Below are 20,454 nucleotides of genomic sequence, written 5' to 3'. Positions count from 1 at the left end.
GTGTTCTTACATCAAGTCAAAGTGTGCAGGTGAACTCAAAGTGTCCAAGTCAATAGAATGTTTTCTGTAAGCGTCCTTGCGAACACAGTTAGCTGCTTTTCGGGAGTTGCTTTGAAAACGGCGGGTGTTCGAGTCTGGGGTTGGGGGGGGGGTCTTCAAAGCTGCACTTCAAAGGATGACTTCATGCTGTGCTCGCTAAATTATTCACATCGGGCAACATGCTGGAATTCTGCATCTAGCTCCTCTGTGTGCTAATTATGAGTGAGATCAATGACGCCATCTTAAGCCCCCTCTCGGGTGTGCTTGGGCACCGGTCCACACAGCAGCCGCATCGCGGTCTAAACGTCCCCATAAATCTCAATATACCTCCTCCTCTGATCAACCACCCACCATCGATTAAGCCATTGAGCGAGGGATTGACCGGAAGAGTGAGAGGGATGGAGGTACAAAGACGGAGGGCTGCTTTCTGAAGTACTTTTAGGCTACTCTATGGTGATGCTCCACTAACAAAGACAAATTGGACAAGGGAGGCTCGTTGGCCCTGGGAGAGACCAACAACCTTGACTTCAAACTAAGCTTCTCCGAGGGAGGTCGCTTCAGATATACACACATACGAAAACACATTTTCAATGGCTAATAGGAGCCATGCGCACTGGTCAATCTTTCACGCAAATTACTTGCGGTCACATTACAGTAATGAAAACCACTCCGCACCTGTTTGATGTACAGTATGAGGCCTTGGAAATAATAGTGCGAGCGGATATACATATACCCACACACACAACAAAGAATGTCTTCAATTAAGCACACACAGATTATGACCAGCCCCAGATTGGGAACAGCTCTTGACGTGGGACGTGCTGGATTATTCATTCAGGCATGCAGAGAGACAGCCCTCAGCTCATAATGATTGTGTGTACTTGTTCCTTTGATATGCGTGACGTGTGTTTATATAAAAATACAACAAAAGGGGACAGGTTATGAGTGGAAAGCAGTGATTTGCCAATAAAAGGCTGAATTGGAGTTTATAGCTGCTGTGTTTATGCTGGGTCAGAAACTGGATGAGATTATAGAGCTGAAGCTGTGGCCTACTCAATTTTCTTCCATTTACGCCTCACAAACCATCTGTCACTGACTCCTTTTCTTTCTCTCAGCATACCATTTAATGTCTTGTCTTCTACTCCACTTCTTTTGTCTCAACAACTCTCCTTCAGTCTCTCCGTTATAAGACAATTCTTATTTTTTCTCTCTTTTGTTAGAATCTGATAACGCTGCAAGTATTTGCGAGATATATTTAAATAAGGATTGTATCAGACTGAAAACTGTGTCACATTATATGTATATATATATATATATATATATATATATATATATATATATATATATATATATATATATATATATATATATATATATATATATATAGTACAGACCAAATGTTTGGACACACCTTCTCATTCAAAGAGTTTTCTTTATTTTCATGACTATGAAAATTGTAGATTCACACTGAAGGCATCAAAACTATGAATTAACACATGTGGAATTATGTATGGAATTATATACATAACAAAAAAGTGTGAAAAAACTGAAAATATGTCATATTCTAGGTTCTTCAAAGTAGCCACCTTTTGCTTTGATTACTGCTTTGCACACTCTTGGCGTTCTCTTGATGAGCTTCAAGAGGTAGTCACCTGAAATGGTCTTCCAACAGTCTTGAAGGAGTTCCCTGAGAGATGCTTAGCACTTGTTGGTCCTTTTGCCTTCTGTCTGCGGTCCAGCTCACCCCTAAACCATCTCGATTGAGTTCAGGTCTGGTGACTGTGGAGGCCAGGTCATCTGGCGCAGCACCCCACCACTCTCCTTCTTGGTCAAATAGCCCTTGATGCCTTCAGTGTGACTCTACAATTTTCATAGTCATGAAAATAAAGCAAACTCTTTGAATGAGAAGGTGTGTCCGAACTTTTGGTCTGTACTGTATATATATATATATATATATATATATAAAGTTCTTTATATATTGGTTTTCTAAACTTTTGATTCCAGGCCTTTGGTATTTTAAAGCAATACATCATTTCTCAAAGGATTTTTTTTATCTTCGCTGTCATAGCCACTGTGTCAGCTAATTTGAAAAAATACATAAAAACTGTATGGAAAAGCAGCCATAAATCTTTGCAGAGCCACGTGAAGCGTGTGTGGGGGTGTATGTGTAGAAAGTGTGATAAGTCGTCATCGAGTATTACCAAAATCAATTTAATTTAATCATTTTGCCTCTCCTGTGTGTTCATTTCTCACATCTCTCACATCCGTTTTTTTTATTATTAATATTTCATGAACTTCTTCCCGACAGGTCCAAAGTCAATTTGAATAATGGGAAAACAGTGTGTTTGGAGTCGGGACAAAACTAGTAATAAGCAGGTGATGCTTTTTGTTGTATTTTATATATATATATATATATTTTTTTTTTTTTTTTTTTTTTTGGGTCCAGTGTGTCTGTACCACACATGCAGCACAACAGAAAAAAAAAACAAGGAGCAAATCTGCGAACATGCTTTCCCTCAATCACACATTCTGTCTTTGAAGATTTCCTGACTAGAAGTAATTGCAGTCCCAAAGAGAGGTGTTTGAATCTCTCTCCCTGGCCTCCTGCTGTTAGGTGGAAGGAGGGGAGGTACAGTGGCTGAGCACTGACAGAGGCTGATAAGGGCAGATGAAAGGAGTAAGAGGCTGAGATGGCGAGAGAGAACGAGAGAGGATGCAGGTAAGCCCCGCAGGCTGTGGTGGTCCACATCAGAGAACGAGGTGCGCTTGGCTCATGCAGCCAGATTCAAAGTTGCATTACATGCCTGCACATGACTAAAGCTAAACTCAATGGGATTTAGAAAGGGCAGTAAAGTCTAGCATGGCTGAATTTGCTCTGTCGGAGTGTGTGAGCGCTTGTGAGGTAAGAGGCAAACGTGGGTGCAGCGGCCTTCAGGTAAAAATGAAAAAGAGACTGAGAGGGATGGAAAGAGGAATTCAGAATGAGATTATACCACTTTCATGTGTATGTGGTATGCGTGTGGTAAAGAAGGTTAGAGTGGAACACATATAAATACACACACACACATATATATATATGCACATTAAAGCAGCAGGTGGAAGTGGGAGGGCTCTCCATAAGCAAGGGGATTCTGTGAATGAACTCTTTAAAATAGGATGTCTGACTGGAGCCTGTGCTAGCTGTGGCATGTGGTCATCCAACGATAAACACAAACACAGACTTCCCAAGCCTTATCAGAGTCCACAGGTCAAGACAGAGAGAGGGAGAAAAGGAGGGGACGTGGCATTACTGTAAAAAAAAAAGAAAAATACTCACCCCCAACTAACCACCCTGTTTACATTCGGTTTATTTGTGAAGTGACATTCAGCCAAGTATGGTGACCCATACTCAGAATTTGTGCTCTGCATTTAACCCATCCGAAATGCACACACACAGAGCAGTGAACACACACACACACACTGTGAGCACACACCCGGAGCAGTGGGCAGCCATTTATGCTGCGGCGCCCGGGGAGCAGTTGGGGGTTCAGTGCCTTGCTCAAGGGCACCTAAGTCGTGGTATTGAAGGTGGAGAGAGAACTGTACATGCACTCCCCCCACCCACAATTCCTGCCGGCCCGGGACTCGAACTCACAACCTTTCGATTGGGAGTCCGACTCTTTAACCATTAGGCCACGACTTCCCCGAAAAACAGTTTAACACCTCTGCCTGCTTGAGAATCTTCATAGATGATGACTAATAAATTAAAGACCAACTAACCACTATGATGCATGCAGAGTAAGATCGCAGAACCCGTACATTCTATGGGTAAAAGATTTACAAATTTTTGTATGGGGATTATATGTGTATATGTGCTTAGATTAATGATGTCTTTCTGTTTTTTTTTTTTATATGTAGCAACCATATATATATATTTTTTTAATAAATGTTTTAAATTCATATCTATTGTTTGAGCAGCATATTGACATGTAATGTGATTGAGCTTCGGGTGACCAGAGTTCGACTCCTTAATTTAAGGACCTTTCCCAATCCCATCCCCCTCTTTCTACCACTTCGCTTCCTGTCTATCTATACTGTCCTGTCATGTTAATCTGTGAAGTAATTCCAAATTCTAATAGGTCATATATGCTTACAGATGGCTGTATATTTCACATATGGAAATATAAAAAATGTACATATATTTAATCTGCTGTATGGGGGATCCTGCAGTCCTTCTCCACATTGAGTATATAATAGCCAAATGGGGATTAACACCTTTCTGAAGTCAAAAAAACACATGGGATATCTTCAAATCTTGTGGATTTCATAGACGCGAGTTGACCATTTCAAATGCACATCAAGTGAGGCATTGGGACAAGGCGTTTGACTTCAATATAAAATCAGCCCCGGTAGATGCCAGTGCAAATACTGAATTCATATTTATTACATGCTCTTTGGAATACTTGATTCTGATAACCAAATTATGCAGTCAAATACTTTTGTAAAGTGATCGATAAAATGGTATAATTGGCAAAGTTTTCCTATACAGCTGTGCTAGTCTCATGTTTCTGCTTTCTGTAGGGTCCTGATCAACCTGTCTTGGTTTATTTAGCGATAATGACCGGCTGACTGTGGATTAACTTAGTTCCTTTAGAAAAGGCTGTGAATGTGAACAGATGGTGGATGCTAAAATAGTGTGAGTGTGTGTTTGGATGTAAGTTTTCATGTGTTTTCCCCATGAGACAGTATGAAAACTGTGGTGACAGGGTGAGGTCATCAGAGACGGGAAGCTAATGCAAACAAACACTCCTACATTTAACCAAACCCTAGAGGATATTACTGTAGGTCTTATTACTCTGTTCCTTTCATTATAACTAGACAAGAATATAGATACACTGAAAGACTCAAGCTTGGAGCTACACATTTCAGATGGACACGTACAATTACATACGTTGTAGCTCCCTTGCAGCACACACTAAACCTTCAACATTTATGGACCTGGATAGCTACTATTAATTTCTATTAGGCCATTGCAGCCATTTTGAGACTACTGACAGTAAAAAGTGCTCTCAAATGACATTGTGCTGCTCTAAAAAGGTGATGGAAGACAGAGCCTCCTTCCACTAAATATTGTATAGGGTAAGAGTAACCTAAAATGCTATAACGGCAACAACAACATTATTATTTAGAATTAATATTACAATATTATAATTACTACTTAAATATTAAAATGCATTCATATTTTTAATTATCTTTTATTTTCAAATTAAAAAAATAATTTCATATAATCTTCATGTTTTATTATTATTATTTTTTTACTTCTGTCATATGCTTTTGTCTTTATGTTTTTATTTAGATAAATGTTTTCAGATTAAATTTTGCATGTTCAAAAAATGAATCTATTTATTTTCAGTTAGTTGCAAATGTAATTTTTTTAATGTAATATTTATATATGGTGTTTTGTTTCAGCATCTCAAATAACACAGATTTTTAATAGTAGTTGACAATACAGCGGTACATTTATTATTATTATTATTATTATTATTATTAATAAGAAGCCTTAGAAATCTAACTGTCTTCCTCACACGCATTCACATGCACATCCAGCACTGATGGCTTGAACTGTGGAACTAAGGATACAAACTCATGAATCAATGACACCCAACAGAGCTTGAATGGCCTGCAGCAGTGTATTCTGGGATGCTCTAGGTGGGACAGTTGCCTTACTAACCAGACAGTTGGATATGCTAGGGATCAGGAGGTATAGGGGCTGGTGGGTAGAGGGGGGTCAGGGACGAAGCAAGGGCAGCAGGCATGGAGAGGAGATGAAAGACTGTTGGAATTTGTACGGACAGCTGGCTCTCAGCCAGTGAAATAAAAGAGGGCTTAGTGTCACTTAAGTTGCCAACATCAACAAAAAGAGAGTCTGGACAACTAGTGGCTCATTTTTCCCCTGTGAATACTATAGAAAGTACAGCATTTATGTTACGAAGAAAAAAAGCTGCATCAGAATTAGAACCTTTAAAAAAAGTAAAGTAAAACATTCAAAAAACAACATATGTGTGCACTCATAAAATGGAGAAGCTATCCAAATTATTGTACAAAAGTTAAATGAAGTTAAACTCTCTGCTTTAAGATGGTGCCGTACCCGTTCCTTTACTGTTTTTGTTTGTTCTGTGTTTAGTCGTTCTCTTACAATCAGCTTTACCAGATACAAACTACTGGCCAGTCTTTGATTATTCAGATGCTTTGTTGTATGTTTTAGTTGGAGTGGCAGTGGCTTGCATCGTGGTGTCAACTGTGAAAACAAGACTGTGGACTATGTTTTTACATAAATGAAGGCTGATGTTCAGACATAAAAATTTTGAAGAAAATGTGCTCTCTTAATTTAAAGGCATCTTTATAAACTCTAAACCATTCTATTCTCCCCGGTAGTTTTCTTCTTTCATTCTCGTGAGTGTGTACGTGCCTCCGGATGTGTGCGCTAGCGCCGCAATGCAACATCTGGCTGACCAAATAACTGAAATTGAACAATGGTACCCAGACTCTATTTTAATTATTCTTGGAGATTTAACAAAGCAAATCTCTATCGTGAACTGCCAAAATACAGAGAGCATGTTACATGTCCCACCAGAGACAGTAATACATTGGATCACTGTTACACAACAATTAAGGTTGCATACCACTCTGATCCATGTGCAGCTTTGGGGCTCTCTGATCACTGATTCATCTTATACCGACCTACAGGCAGAAACTGAAATTAGCTAAACCTGTATTAAGGACTGTTAAAAGATGGACTATTGAAGCAGAGCAGGATTTACAAGCCTGTTTTGACCTTACTGATTGGAGTGTTTTTGAAGCTGCTGCCACTGATCTGGACGAGCTCATGGAGATTGTATCTTGTATAAACTCAATACTCAAGTCAACTCACAGTATCCAAAAGAACGAAATGTCGTTTCTGACAGACCAAGGCGCAAGACATTGACAAAACAAGTATACGCATGTGTTCATGACAACAGGGACCTGTACCATGCAGCTAGATTAGCTTGCTAGCCAGGTAAATTTCAGGTTAGTTTGCACCAATCTTGGGTTTAAGGTACCACGTTAAGTGGCTTAGGTAGGAATGTAAAATTGTAGTAATGTGAGAAATGTTAGAAGTGTAAAGATGAAGTGCTAGTGCACAATTGAAGTTGCCCAGAGCAGACAAAATACTGTTAAATAATGTCCATTTGCACAGTGTCTTTAGCGCACATTGGGTGGCTGAGTGCAGATATATGTAAACTGACCATTGTGCAGTTGTGCAAAAGTGTCTATAGTGCACAGCTAACTTAAAGTGCAAGTGCAGATGTATGTGAATGTCCTAACCAGGCCTGGAACAGACTAACAAAGGAAATCAGAGTGGCTACCGGCATCAGTATGGACTGGTCTGAAGAACATCACCTTGTACAAAACATCTCCCCCACAGTCTGTGGAAAATCAACAACTGGCTGACGATCTTAATATGTTTTGCTGTTGATTTGAAAAGGCCAGACTGAAAACCCAGCATCCACTCTGATCTGCACTTCACACATTCACCTACCCTCCCTGCAACCCCACTCCTTCTCTCCCAAACCATTCAACCTGCCCTCAAGGTCAGGGGAGAGGATGTGAACCGGGCCTTCAGGGAGCAGAAATCTAAGAAAGCTTCAAGTCCAGACAGTGTTTCACCTGCCTGTCTTAATGTCTGTGCTGACCAACTGGCCCCATCTTCACACACATCTTAAAGGTCACATATTGTACTCCTTTCTGGAACTCCTTTCTCAGGAAGTCTGCTAAGAACAGGTCGATTTTGGCCTGTCTGATTAATATTCATGAGCCTCTCTTCTGATTGGCTCTCTTCGGGTCAGCCAATGTCAAAGCACTAGCTGGAGGCAGCAAAACAAAGGGGAAACTGGAGGTGGCCCATTCAAACCAGCGCAGATTCGCAGATTCGGCTACGTATATACAACATCAGCTACGGATGTTGGGTGCCAGAATTTACATAATACAGCCTCAAATTAGAAATTTGATCGCATATCTGCTGCCACTCCCAGACAAATGACATCTGTGGTTAAATGCGATAAAATGAGCGGAATGGACAGATACTATCTGAAAAAAGAAACACACTTATTAGAATAGGTTCAATAAAGTATTGTCTTTTGTTGTTCTGGAAAAGATTTCTTGCCATATGTTTCTTGCATCTCACGACTATGTCGTGTATGGTATGAAAAAATGTCTGTGTGCATGTGTGTAAAACAAAAAACGAATGATTTATATATAATAATTTGTAATTGTACTGTATATACATTGTTGTGATTAATTAAGGCTGGAAAAATAATGTAGCTGTAAAAATAGTTGCCTGCTGAAATTGAAATGTATATACTGTACATCCTCATAGAGTAAGACTTTTCTATACACATTAGATGTGATCCACCTCATAGTAACAATCCTCGTCCACTCTTTAAGTCAGAGTATAATGTTACAGGTTGGCCGATCTGGTTTCGTGGTTAAATGTAACCTTTTCAGCATGTTTCAGTGTTGTTGTTACTCAATGCTCAGCAATGGCATGGACACGGTGTTGTCTGGGGGTTTGGCAAAAGTAGAGTGGGACAGTGGGCGGTGCTCGGGGTGGTGAGTGAAGGCAGTGACTATGTAGTTCTGACTAACTTTTTACAGAAGTCACAGCGGTTAGTGAAAAATCTTTAAGCGTGCTGTGTGCATTTTACTGTGGACTGACTGTTTTGAAACTTTGATGGTAGTTAAATAGCCCCTAGACCTCAGTTATCGCGAAAAAACTAAACAAAAACAAATTACTCTTCTCCCTGTATACATATGACTGCACTTCAAAGGACCCCTCTGTCAATAATTTGCAGACAACACTATAGTCATCGGCCTCATCAAGGACAGAGACGAGTCTGCTTACAGACAGGAGGTTGAGCAGCTGGCTCTCTGGTGCAGTCTTAACAACCTGGAGCTAAACACTCTCAATGATAGTTGACTTCAGGAGGAACCCCCTGCACTCTCCCCACTCACCATCATGAACAGCACTGTGACTGCAGTGGAGTCATTCAGGTTCCTGGACAACACTATCTCTCAGGACCTGAGGTGGGACAATCACATTGACTCTATTGTGAAAAAAAGCCTCGCAGAGACTGTATTTCCTCTGCCAGCTGAGAAAGTTCAACCTGCCACAGGAGCTGCTGAAACAGTTCTACTCATCGAGTCTGTCCTGTGTTCACCTATGTTTGGTTCAGCTACCAAAAGAGACATCAGAACACTACAACGGACAGTCAGGGCTGCTGAGAGGATTGGTAGGATTAGAGAGGTGCCCCTCCACCCAACTTCCAAAAACTTTGCATCTCCAGAGTGAAGAAAAAGGCTAAGAAAATCACTCTGGACCCCTCACACCCAGCACACTCTCTCTTTGAACTGTTGCCCTCTGGCCGGCTCCACAGAGGGCTGTGAACCAAAACAGCCAGACACAAGAACAGTTTTTTTCCCCAGGTCATGTCGCACCTGAACAACACATAACACATCTCACTACTGCACATCTGTAAATAACTCATTAAACCTTCATCTGAAAATAGCACATAATGCACATTCACAGTTCTGTCTATTGACATTTTTCCTTTTTCTGTATATTTTTATTACAACTGTTATTTATAATTTATTGTCTATTCTCTCATTTTATGTATGTCTGCACTTTTTTTCTATTTTCTTTACCGGAAGCTTCTAACACCAATACAAATTCCTTGTGTGTGTGAACACACTTGGCAATAAAGCTCTTTCTGATTCTAAAAGTTAATTGTTTCTAAAAGAATAAAGAGTACTCTGCCATTTCCTACCAGTCACTGCAAATTCATTCGGGTCAGAGTAAGAAAATATTACTGGCATCTCATCATGCCATATTGCCAGTGGGATGTGTTCTCCCACACAGACAGACAGGTCATATTATTCTGACATGATGAGCGCTTGATGACTGCTCAAATCATTATTTATTTTTGTTGATTATTTTGTCTCAGTTAGCTTCTGAACCTTTGTTTGTCGTTTTATTTGTTTAATTTGTTTCAGTTCATTTCAGTTTACATTTTTAATCCATTAATTTTCATTTTTGTTTGACAACTCTGACAAAAGAAATGAAGGAGACCAAGGCCTTAAGTTGATTTATTAATGATTGTATCTAAGTTAAACACATACTGTATCTATAATGCATAATACTATCACTCTCAGATTTAGTTAAACAGACCTCTGTGTTTCGCTCCAGAGAGTTAATTTCTACAATCATTATGTTGGACTGGGCATGCTCACATACCTCCATCAGAGGCTCACTTCACTGGGAAATGTATGGTCTGCCCGCATGAATTCACCAGATCCCAGCTGTCCATCACTGTCTGATGCTGTCCCAGAGAGGACCAGATTTTTCGCTTCTCTTACTTTTTTATGACTAAAATCAGCTCTTTTTCTACTTTCTCTTTATATATATTTTCAGGACACGTGTAGAAATAAAATATAAGACCAACATTTAAGCTGCTATTTATTGATAATCTTCCCCTCTGCTGCCGTTCTGAAATAAACTAAAGGTCATGGATCAAACATGTGTCATATTATATTTAAGATCAGTGGAGGGGAAGATTTTTAGTCAGTAACAAATGTGGGTCTGTTCATCTTCATCCTATCATCTCCTGAAAGAAAGAACTGGGCTGGAACATTATGAAGATAAGTAATGTAAACTTTTTGGTGAACAACTGCCTTAAGAATGACTAGCCATTTCAAAAGGGTAGCCTGGGTAGCAAAACGGTAGACATTTCAGGTTCGCACTAAAAGAAAAAGTATCTCTTAAAAATAAATCTTTGAATTTGTCTTTTCTAGTAAAAAAAATTCTGAAATGAAGATGCATTTACTAGATAAGCAACTAAATTAAGTGCATTTTGACTTTCAGACTTTAAATGTTTTTTATTTTGACATAAAAAATAAAAAAATAAAATAAGCAATATAAGTCTCTTTTTGCAGTGCAGTAGGAGCTCGCAACAAGAATTTACCATCGGAAAGGTGAGGAGAACTATATTTAGAAGGCTATGGAAACTGTGATCTAAGAGCAGCTCATCATGTCCCCATGAAAGGGCTCAAGGATAAACAGGTTCAACCTTTTAGAAAGGTACATGGGGACAACCTCTGCTGATCACCCTTTTAAAGCCAAAATGAAGGATGAGAGCCTCCTTAAGAATTCATCAAGGCAGTCTCTCCCCAATGACACGTGGCCATAAATGTTTGCTGCAGAGAGCACTCCAGACTGCTTAGTCTGGGTGAAGGTCACTCACATGGAAATGTCAAATGTCTCTTCATTGGCATGCCTGAGACAATAAGAATGCTGTCTCGCTATAGCTCCACTTCATCAACGTCATTTAACAGCAATGACACTAATGAGCACTCATTTACTCCTTATTAAAGGTTTTATACCCATGTCATGTTAATAACTTTTAACAGGCAGATAATAGGCTGCTTTTAGACAGGGAAGAAGAGATAGCGCAAGTGTATTTTGATTGATTTTTGTTGATATTTAGGAGTGTGTGGGTAAACACATGATTGCCAAGATCAGTGTGACTTATGGTGCTGAGTATATGAAAACTAGAGTGTAGGAGTGCATTATTTTTGTGTTATTCATTAGAGAGGTCAGAGGTGGGCTTACCATTCTGAACATCTAAAATGTGGTGTTTGTCTAGGGTCCATCCTCCCATGTTTGAGGCGTCAAGTTCGTAACCTTGGAGGATGGCTGTTCTTTTCTCCCACAAGATCAGATCCAAACAGGACTCATACTCAAATCCCACAGACACTGGAAAGAGAAAGATTGGTGTTATTCGTATACGCAAATACACCCTATAAAAATCCTATCAAATACAGACTTCTTGAGAAGTGCTTGAGGAAGTAATCAATACAGACTAAGTCTAAATACCACATTAACAGACATGCAGATAAATCATCATATAAACATTGGGCTGATAAACCGCACTCGTTCCCAGGGCCTAATCAGATGTCCTACACAATATCAATTCATCTTTACTGCAGCTTGCCTGAACACTGCAGTGTCCCTATCATAACTTCAGTAAATCGCATAAGAGATCTTTGCTTCACCAGGTGCAAATTGTTTTAAATTTATAACTGTTTTCAGCCGATCATATTAAGAAAGCGACCTTATGTCCCCCAGAGAGAATCAATAAGCCCACTGCTATTCGTAGGGCAAAAATTACCTGCTTAATGCAATTGGCAAAGCAAAGCCTGATGAGAAGGTGAAAGCCAATCAATACTCATGAGACCTAGCTAACCTGTTTACAATTTTACACAGTTCACTTTGTAAAGGCAGAATGCATTCCTGATTTTGTGGAAAAAAAAAACATGTATTTTGTGGTTCAACATCCTGTGACTTTATGTTAGGAGCTGAAAATAAACTAAGACACTGTCATTAGCTGCTGGCCATCTTTCTCAATGCTTAAGTGAAGAACAAAGCCACAGAGTTGCCTTGACCTTACTCAGAACATAAAGAGGCATGTTGTTCTCTGTGGTTTTGCTGATGGGTCATCATACAAGCTACAGAATACAGTCAGCATAAAAAATGCCACAGTGAAAAAATCCTGCTTCCTGTGCTATTGTTGGCCTTAATCATATCTCCTTTGTTTTCCATTTATAGTTCTTATTTGCATAGGTATATTTAAGGAGACATCCCATAATGCAACTGTCACAGTGGCACGGGCCATTAAGCACATCTACATTCTTGCATGTAACAAATTCAGGCTTTCTACAGAGGGTAATTATATTATTCCTAGGGCTGTTGCGGTGAAGGAATTTCCCTTGCGGTAATTTTGAGTGGCTCAACGGCGCGGTACGTGGTGATAATACCGCATACAGCGCTACTGAGCCACTCAAAATTACAGCAAGGGAAATTCCTTCACCGCAACAGCCCTAGGAATAATAGAATTACCCTCTGTGTGTATGTGTTACGATATAACAAGGTCATATTCAGAAACCAATGAAACCGAAAACCAAAATAGTGTTGAAACAGAAGAGAATGACAAAATAACGATCCACATAACAGAACATAAACCTGACAGTAAGATTGTTTGGCTATTGTTAGCCTATATGTATAACAGTTCATTCTGATCCTTGAATCCAACTGGACAAGAGACATTTTATTGGTATTTCCCCCTGTGTGCATTCTAGACGGGCTGTCAGTCAGTGCAGTTAGATTGTTGCGCCACAAGGTGGCGGCAAAAGACTGTCTTTGATTGAGTCTTTAAACCGTTCATTCAACCACACGTTCAAAAACGCTGATTCATTCAAAGAGAGACATAATGAAAAAAGCTGTTGAAATAATTTTAACTGTGAGTGCCACGTTAGAAGGCTCAGCTGACCAATGCGTCGATAGTAAGAAGATTTGGTTTTCTTTGGACACGACAATCTATTTTCAAAAATATGTATGACTCGCAAGTAATCACACATGCACAGTTGATCTCTCATTTATTGTCTGTTAAGGCTTGTTAAGTGCAAATCTACTGGTTTGCTTGTCAATAGCGTGATATTGTGGTTATCGCAACAGCCCTAATCATTCCTTGACTCTGTGCATCTAGAAAAAAGGTATGTGATAGTGAGGTGGTTGTTTATAAGCTCAATAACACCAGCTGATTTAATATTAACTATTAGAAAAGACATACACATGCTGTTAATTGTGAGGCTTTTTTGGAAAGTTTTTTAGCAGATGTGTGATACTGCATCAATTAACACTCAATTAACAGAATTTTACAAAAAATATATATAATTGGATGAAAGTGAAAAACATTACACATTTAATTGATTGAGTCAAAAAAATAAATAAAAAATAAATAAATCTGTTCTGATCTCTACGTTTACTCACCCACAGCCTCTGACAGGCCATAGACTCTTTGGTTGTATGCATCTGTTTTGTCCCAGATGAAGGTGTAGGACAGGTTGGGTTCTGCGGGGAACCACTTCTGAAAGAGGCGTCCCACCACTGCCACCATCAGATGCACCTTCATGAGGTTAAAGGGGATGGTGGCTTGGGTCATGGTCACCTTGAGCACTGGTCGGTAGCCAGCCGCCCGTGAACTCAAATACATCAGGTTTAGGTCGCTCCCTGGAATTGCAGTCTCCTCCTGAAGAACCTGCACATCAAAGAAAGAAAGAGGTGAAGATAAATGAAGATGGGGAGGGAAGGAGTGACTCGGGAGCATCTGGAAGAGGCATTAGAGCCAAGGATGAGGCCTCCGACTTTCCTCTCCGCAGGATTATAGCACATCTGTGCCTGTGTTTGCTCTGACCGCCATTTACTTGACATCTTCGATATGATGAGGGAGATTTTCACGGGTGGAACATGCTTATATTTGCATCACTGTCGGAGGCTATTACTGTGCTGCATTCTACATGCTCAACCACGAGAAACAGTCAACAGACATAGCAATGTGGACCACAACTTGCAGTAGAACAGTTCAAACTGGATTGATTTCAGACTTTCAGACAGCTGGCCTGTCATGCCAGATGAAACACAAGCGTGCAGTTAGCGGCACTTTAAGGTGCCCCTGGTGAGGAGTCACCAAAGTTCAGGGCATTAGTGCTAATTTCTCTCCCTCGTTGAGAAGCACAAAAGGAGCACAAGAGATGAGGAGCAGCTTGGATCAACAGAGAGATTCTGCATCACAGCTTTCTCCTCAAGTGCTTAATGAAAAGCCAGTCGAGCCACTGTGGAAAGACTGTAATCCCCCTGTCTTCCAGCTCATGGCATTGTCAAGTGTCCTACTGGGAGGGGACATTTGCTTTTCTCTGACACAGAGGACAAAAGGAGCCAGGGGGAATTTCTTTTCTTTTCTTCTCTCTCTCTCTTTTTTCTGTTTGCATGCCGCTGCACTTTACTGGGGATCAGTAGAGGGGGCTAGATGGCTTTGGGAGAAACTTTGATATGCAGTCTGTGGCGGCAACAACAAAAAAACCCAGGCAAACAGGAAACTAATAATAAGTGGGGGTTAAAAGGACCGCAAGTTAAGATTAAGTTTGATGGTTTCAACTCTGATTATTCTGTCAATTTGAAGATTCAACGCTGCCTCCCTAACACTAGCTGATGCCATCCCGCATGTGTTTGTGCATACCCTATGCTCACAGCTTTATTTAAGGGCGTCTATAAGCCACAATGCATTCATGCTATGCCCCCAGCCTCCCCTCTGTGAACTTTGATTACAGAGTCTGAGCTAATAACATGCTTTACTCCGCCTGCTATAAGCCCTTAATAAATGGCACCGCATGCACTGCCGTGTCTCTACGTGTGCAGCCATGTTATTCTTAGCCACGGGGCAAGGGCCATAAGTGCATATGGCTGCATTAAAGCTAAATATTTTCTCATTTGCCAAATGAAAGGGAAGATGAAAAAGGCTTTGAAAGTTCATTTGATACAGCCCATTAAATGCACAGTAATAAAGACCAGATTGAGTTTTATCATCAAGCATTTTTTTCACGGTAAGAAAGGAAGCTAGTGTTTCTGTGAAAAGCCGAATCAATGCACTCTCATTACATTTATAGGTGTTATGCTTTAAAGGACATAGTAGTTATTGAAGCAAACACGCAAAGCATGATGGGAAATCATATATATCTTTCATTCACTAAATGTCTCATCTGATTTTCCACTGTCGCACTGAAGTTTTCTCTGGACGTGAAAACGTGCTGTTCTCCTTTAGCCAAATATAATTTTTTCCAGTCCTGCACAACGGCCAAGTGGAAGCAATATGCCTGCCCATTCGGTGTCACGGCCGCTAAAAATTACAAACGCTGGATGAGGGGGGCTGATGGATGTCTGTTTGCCATTTATGTGTGACGCTCTGGGTAAAAAAAGACCTTGGAGGCCATTACAGCTAAGGTCCAAAAGCCCCATATTAAATGCTAACTTGGTTGGGTCTGATTGACCCTGTTTAGAGTTCCTCTCAAAGCACGCAGTAATTCAAATCAGGGCCCATCTGCTTTGATGAGTGGGGTTTCAGGGGACAGGGGGACAGACGCCCGAGGAGAAACATGGGAAGGGGAGTGTGGCCTGTTACATATGCTGCCGACAATAAGGAAACAATTTTTCTCCTTCATGTCTCAGAGAAAACTCGTAAGACAGCATATGTGTTGGCCCAGAGTGCTTGCATTACAGGGGATGTTCCCCCTGCCACATGCTACAGAAAGGTAAGAATGGAAAAGCTGGGTTATAGTGGAAGGGATCAAAAACACATCTGGACACAAGGTAGAGTGGAAGAGAAAATACAGACAGGACAGCCAAGTTTTGGAAACCTTTTTGGGAACCTCTCAATCAACAACAGCACTCACTTCACATGGCACAGAAAAACGTGACAGAGGAATTCAATCTTGACTTTTATTTTGCCTTCCTTTTTATCATAACAGTTAGCTTTAAAGGATCAGTTAACTCAAAAATGAGAATTCTGTCATTTTCGAAAGCCATATGAATGTCATTTAAGTTGTTACTGCTTATCTGTTGTTAACTGCATGAGTGAATCATTCATTCGATTCATTAAAATAATTAAGATTGACTCATTTGCAAATTAAACATACATAATTCTCATTTAGTTTCATTATATATAAAAGAGTGGCTAAGATTTTTTTTTTTTATATTCCTCTTGTGATTCACAAATACCGAAAGTCACATCGGTTTTGAACAAGATGGTGAGAATAAAAGAGGAATTTTCATTTTTGAGTGAACTATTCCTTTAAGACCTTAAAATTGTTTTGTGCAAGACACAAACTAAGCATGCTTTTATATTTATCTCCCCAAAGACCCAGTGATTTATTTGCTCAGATGTGGGTCCAGTTTTCATTTTTACAGACAGGCAGCAAGAGGCTTGAGTCATTTTAACAGATTAAGTAGGGGATTCCGTGTGCGGATTTGCACTATAAAAGGAACAAAAGGAGGGTGTGCAAAAGGATATAAAATGCTGACCAATATCGCCTCAATATGTGGGGTTGTGTTGAAGGCTATAGTGATTTCTAGCTCTTGCCAGCACCACAACAAGATTCAAAACTCTTTTCCCCCCCGAGTACTGCATGCTGGGTGCAGTTTGAGGGCAAGACCAGACTGTTTCCCCACGCTGTCTTAGCACCATCACTATTCTCAAAGCTTCATTCTTATGTGACTGACTGAACAGTGTGCAGAGCACATCTAGACTCATTGCACATTCATACTGGCTGCTGCCATATGATACCCTCTTCTGTGCATGTAAATAAATTACTATTCAGTGTCCAGCTGACCAACTGTTCCATTTACAATGGTGAATTAGCAATTTGTTGAAAAGGAAAAATCTGGACTGTTTTAGTTTTAGGGATCTGCATCACCCACATTGTGTCTTGTAATTTTGAAATCTCATATGCATCTGGTCTTAATGAGTACAACTGAGCCTTACCTGTGTCTCTGGAATGATGGGGCCATTCTCGGGCGAGGATCGGAAGAAGGTGGAGAGTGGTGTGGCCACGATGAGAGGGCTGGGTCTTATGAAGCCACTCAGGTCGCAGCTGGGGATGTCGTTTTCCTCCTTCTTCATAACCAGTGTGTCCATTACATAGAAGACATTCCACGGGATCCATACTGTACGGAATTGAGTGAGAAATGGCGCCCGCTCAAAGCTCAGCGTCAGTGATGCTCCACCATTGGCCAGAATGTCAAACCTGCAAAGATGAAACAGGAGTGTACTTTTAAATTCCAGTATTTATTTTGTGCAGAAGTTTACAGAAATTCATATGCAAAAAAAAAAAAAAGACTGTCATATGCTCCTCATTAGCAATGCATAATATGCCGCTAATGTACTGTGGAGGTGATAGTGTGAGTAACTGAGATGAATTAGACATGAGAGCTGATGGCTAGGCCTGGTTTAATAGTCTTTTGCTTTAACCTTCATGATCCCAGTGCAGGTCTCCTCTGAGCCAAGTGTTTCTAAGAAGGCCCTTTCCATCCTGACACAGAGCATTGCCACAGTGAAAAATGCATGATAATGTGGCTAAGCCTTTTTATCATTGCATTTGTGTAAAAGCCAAAACTCTCCCTCAACTCTCTCTCTCCCTCTGTTGCCATGAGAGACTTATTAGAAAGGAAATGAGTCAGGAACTGAGCGTACTGTCCTATATTCCAATATTTCGCAAAGGCTGCAGGGGGAAAGCAAGATAGGGCAGAAAATATGCATGCAGATTTTGCATGTAAGAATTTGCTCACGTGTGTGCACACATACAGAGACAAAAAAGCAGCTCTGAAGGTGAGGCTGCTGGTGATTGGTCTCCAACAGGGAATCAGAGTACCAGCTACGCATCTGTTAGAGTAAGTGGATGTGGAAGAGGTGTGGGCATGATTATCCAGTGCCATTTTACGGTCTGCCCTGCTGTGGTGTTCAAGTGCTGCAACAGCTGGCTGAGTGGGCTAATCTCGGACACACTGCCCCTATCTATAGCCCCCCCCCCCCCCCCCCCCGCACTCTCTCTTTCAGGCTGGGTCTCCTCCCTCCAGTCCAAGCTCTTCTGTCATCATGTTTTCTATTAAACATATCTCTCTGGCAGCCTCTTTCTAACTCCTTTCTCCATCTAGCTCTGTGATGCACTGTTAGGGTCAAACTTCTCTTTCCTCAGTCGTACGTGTGCTCATGTGCTCTCATTCTCACTTTAAAAAAAAATCACTCCAAAATTATGGAATTATGTAATTTCAAGCCATTAAGATGTTTGTTGTTCTGTAAAGCATAAAAGATAATTTTTCAAGAATATCCTGGCCACTCTTTTCCAGATGTGCCCTATTTTAACGAACTAAGCGAATGGTCTAAAGTGACGTGATGTGACATACATGATGACCCATACTCAGAATTCGTGCTTTGCATTTAATCCATCCAAAGTGCACACACACACCATGAACACACACCCGGAGCAGTGGGCAGCCATTTATGCTGCGGCACCCTGGGAGCAGTTGGGAGTTCGGTGCCTTGCTCAAGGGCACCTCAGTTGTGGTATTGCCGGACAGGAAAATGGTTGGTGCGCCCGGACACGTTCTAAATCGGTTGTCCCTATTCTCTTAATGAGTAATGGGTGTTTTTTGGGCATAACGTGCAATAAACCAATCAGAGTCTCATCTCCCATTCCCTTTAAGAGCTATTTGCGCTCGTGCCATGACGGTTTTGCTATTTACACGGTGGAATTTGCAAGTGCAAAGACAGAACTCGTCTGAAGAAAGGAAACGGAGCTGGCTGTGCTGAGCAAATAGGTAGCGTAATTCTGATACATACAATGACTATCGATTATGACATGTAGGCATTTATACACACAATAATAATCTTTTGTATAGTAGTCCTTTAATTTGTAATATTTTGCATGTTTGTGTGCTGCTGTTTCCCTGTGTGTGTATGCATGTTGTGGACCCGCCTATACTAACATGCTCTTTAAATAACAAAGAAAAAACATTGCGCCAGACTTTAGACCAGGTTTGAGCTGGTCAATGGCTCAGTCTATTTAAAGTTCCTCAAAATAGAAATGCACCACAACACACCTTGTTTTCAGACTAGCACTCCCATGAAAGCACAAATGGGCGCAAATGCATATGCTGTTTAAACAACGTGGCACAGGATGGAAAAATAGGAACTGCGTAGGGCTGAAACTAGCAAAAACACTTGCGCCGGGTGTATGATAGGACCCAATGAAAGTGAATGAGAACGGATGCTGTCAGAATCCAAAGGCACTGTTATGTGTTTTGGCCTATCTGATCACAAGTAAACAATGCTGATTACAGGTGTGAATGAGATATAAGTATTAGTGACCCTTTAAAAATATACGTTTTTCTTTTCAGTGGTTTAGTTGTGTATGCGCATAAACAACAGGAGAAAACAGAGATAAACAGAATAAAATGGCTTATAATAGGAATAAAATAAACGTGCTTCAGTGAATAATTAAAAAAAAATAAAGGAAGAAAGAAAGAAAAAACAAGTATTATCTTAATACCAGGTGTAAAGAGGGCAAAATGTGTTGTTATTGTTAAATAAAATACTATATATATATATATATATATATATATATATATATATATATATACACACACACATTGAATACATTGAGAAATATAAAAATAAAAATGACAAAAACACATTTAAAAAATAATTATAAAAAAATATAAATAATGTTAAAATAATATTGGTTTCAAGATGACAAAGTACTATAAAAGCAGTCTTGTGAGCTGCATTTCAGATATTCTGAAGCTATCATAGATTTTTGTGATAAAATCGAAATGTAACTAAAAATGTAATTCTAAAAATCAAACATGGCACCTTTTGATGTGTTGCATCACGTCTGAAGTCAATGACACGTTTTGTGTGCCACAGAAGAAAGTAAGTCATACCAGTTAGGTTAATA

At 40.2% G+C, this 20,454-nt stretch overlaps 1 protein-coding gene across 8 annotated transcripts in view; it reads right to left on the bottom strand.

Moving 5' to 3' along the window:
* tenm3 (teneurin transmembrane protein 3) overlaps positions 1 to 20,454 on the bottom strand; it is a 289,016-nt gene that overhangs the window by 23,795 nt on the left and 244,767 nt on the right. For all 8 annotated transcript variants that reach the window (XM_059554325.1, XM_059554320.1, XM_059554321.1 and 5 more), the window contains 3 exons: positions 17,484 to 17,745; positions 13,940 to 14,207; positions 11,723 to 11,866 (listed from right to left, as the gene is read on the bottom strand). In XM_059554325.1, the coding sequence (XP_059410308.1) occupies positions 11,723 to 11,866; positions 13,940 to 14,207; positions 17,484 to 17,745 (674 nt within the window). The remainder of the gene's footprint in view (positions 1 to 11,722; positions 11,867 to 13,939; positions 14,208 to 17,483; positions 17,746 to 20,454) is intronic.

Source organism: Carassius carassius, chromosome 7 (assembly GCF_963082965.1).
Source record: "Carassius carassius chromosome 7, fCarCar2.1, whole genome shotgun sequence".
NCBI classification, from domain to species: Eukaryota; Metazoa; Chordata; class Actinopteri; order Cypriniformes; family Cyprinidae; genus Carassius; species Carassius carassius.
The sequence above is the reverse complement of the archived record's forward strand: the minus strand, read 5'-3'. Positions and strand labels throughout refer to the sequence as shown.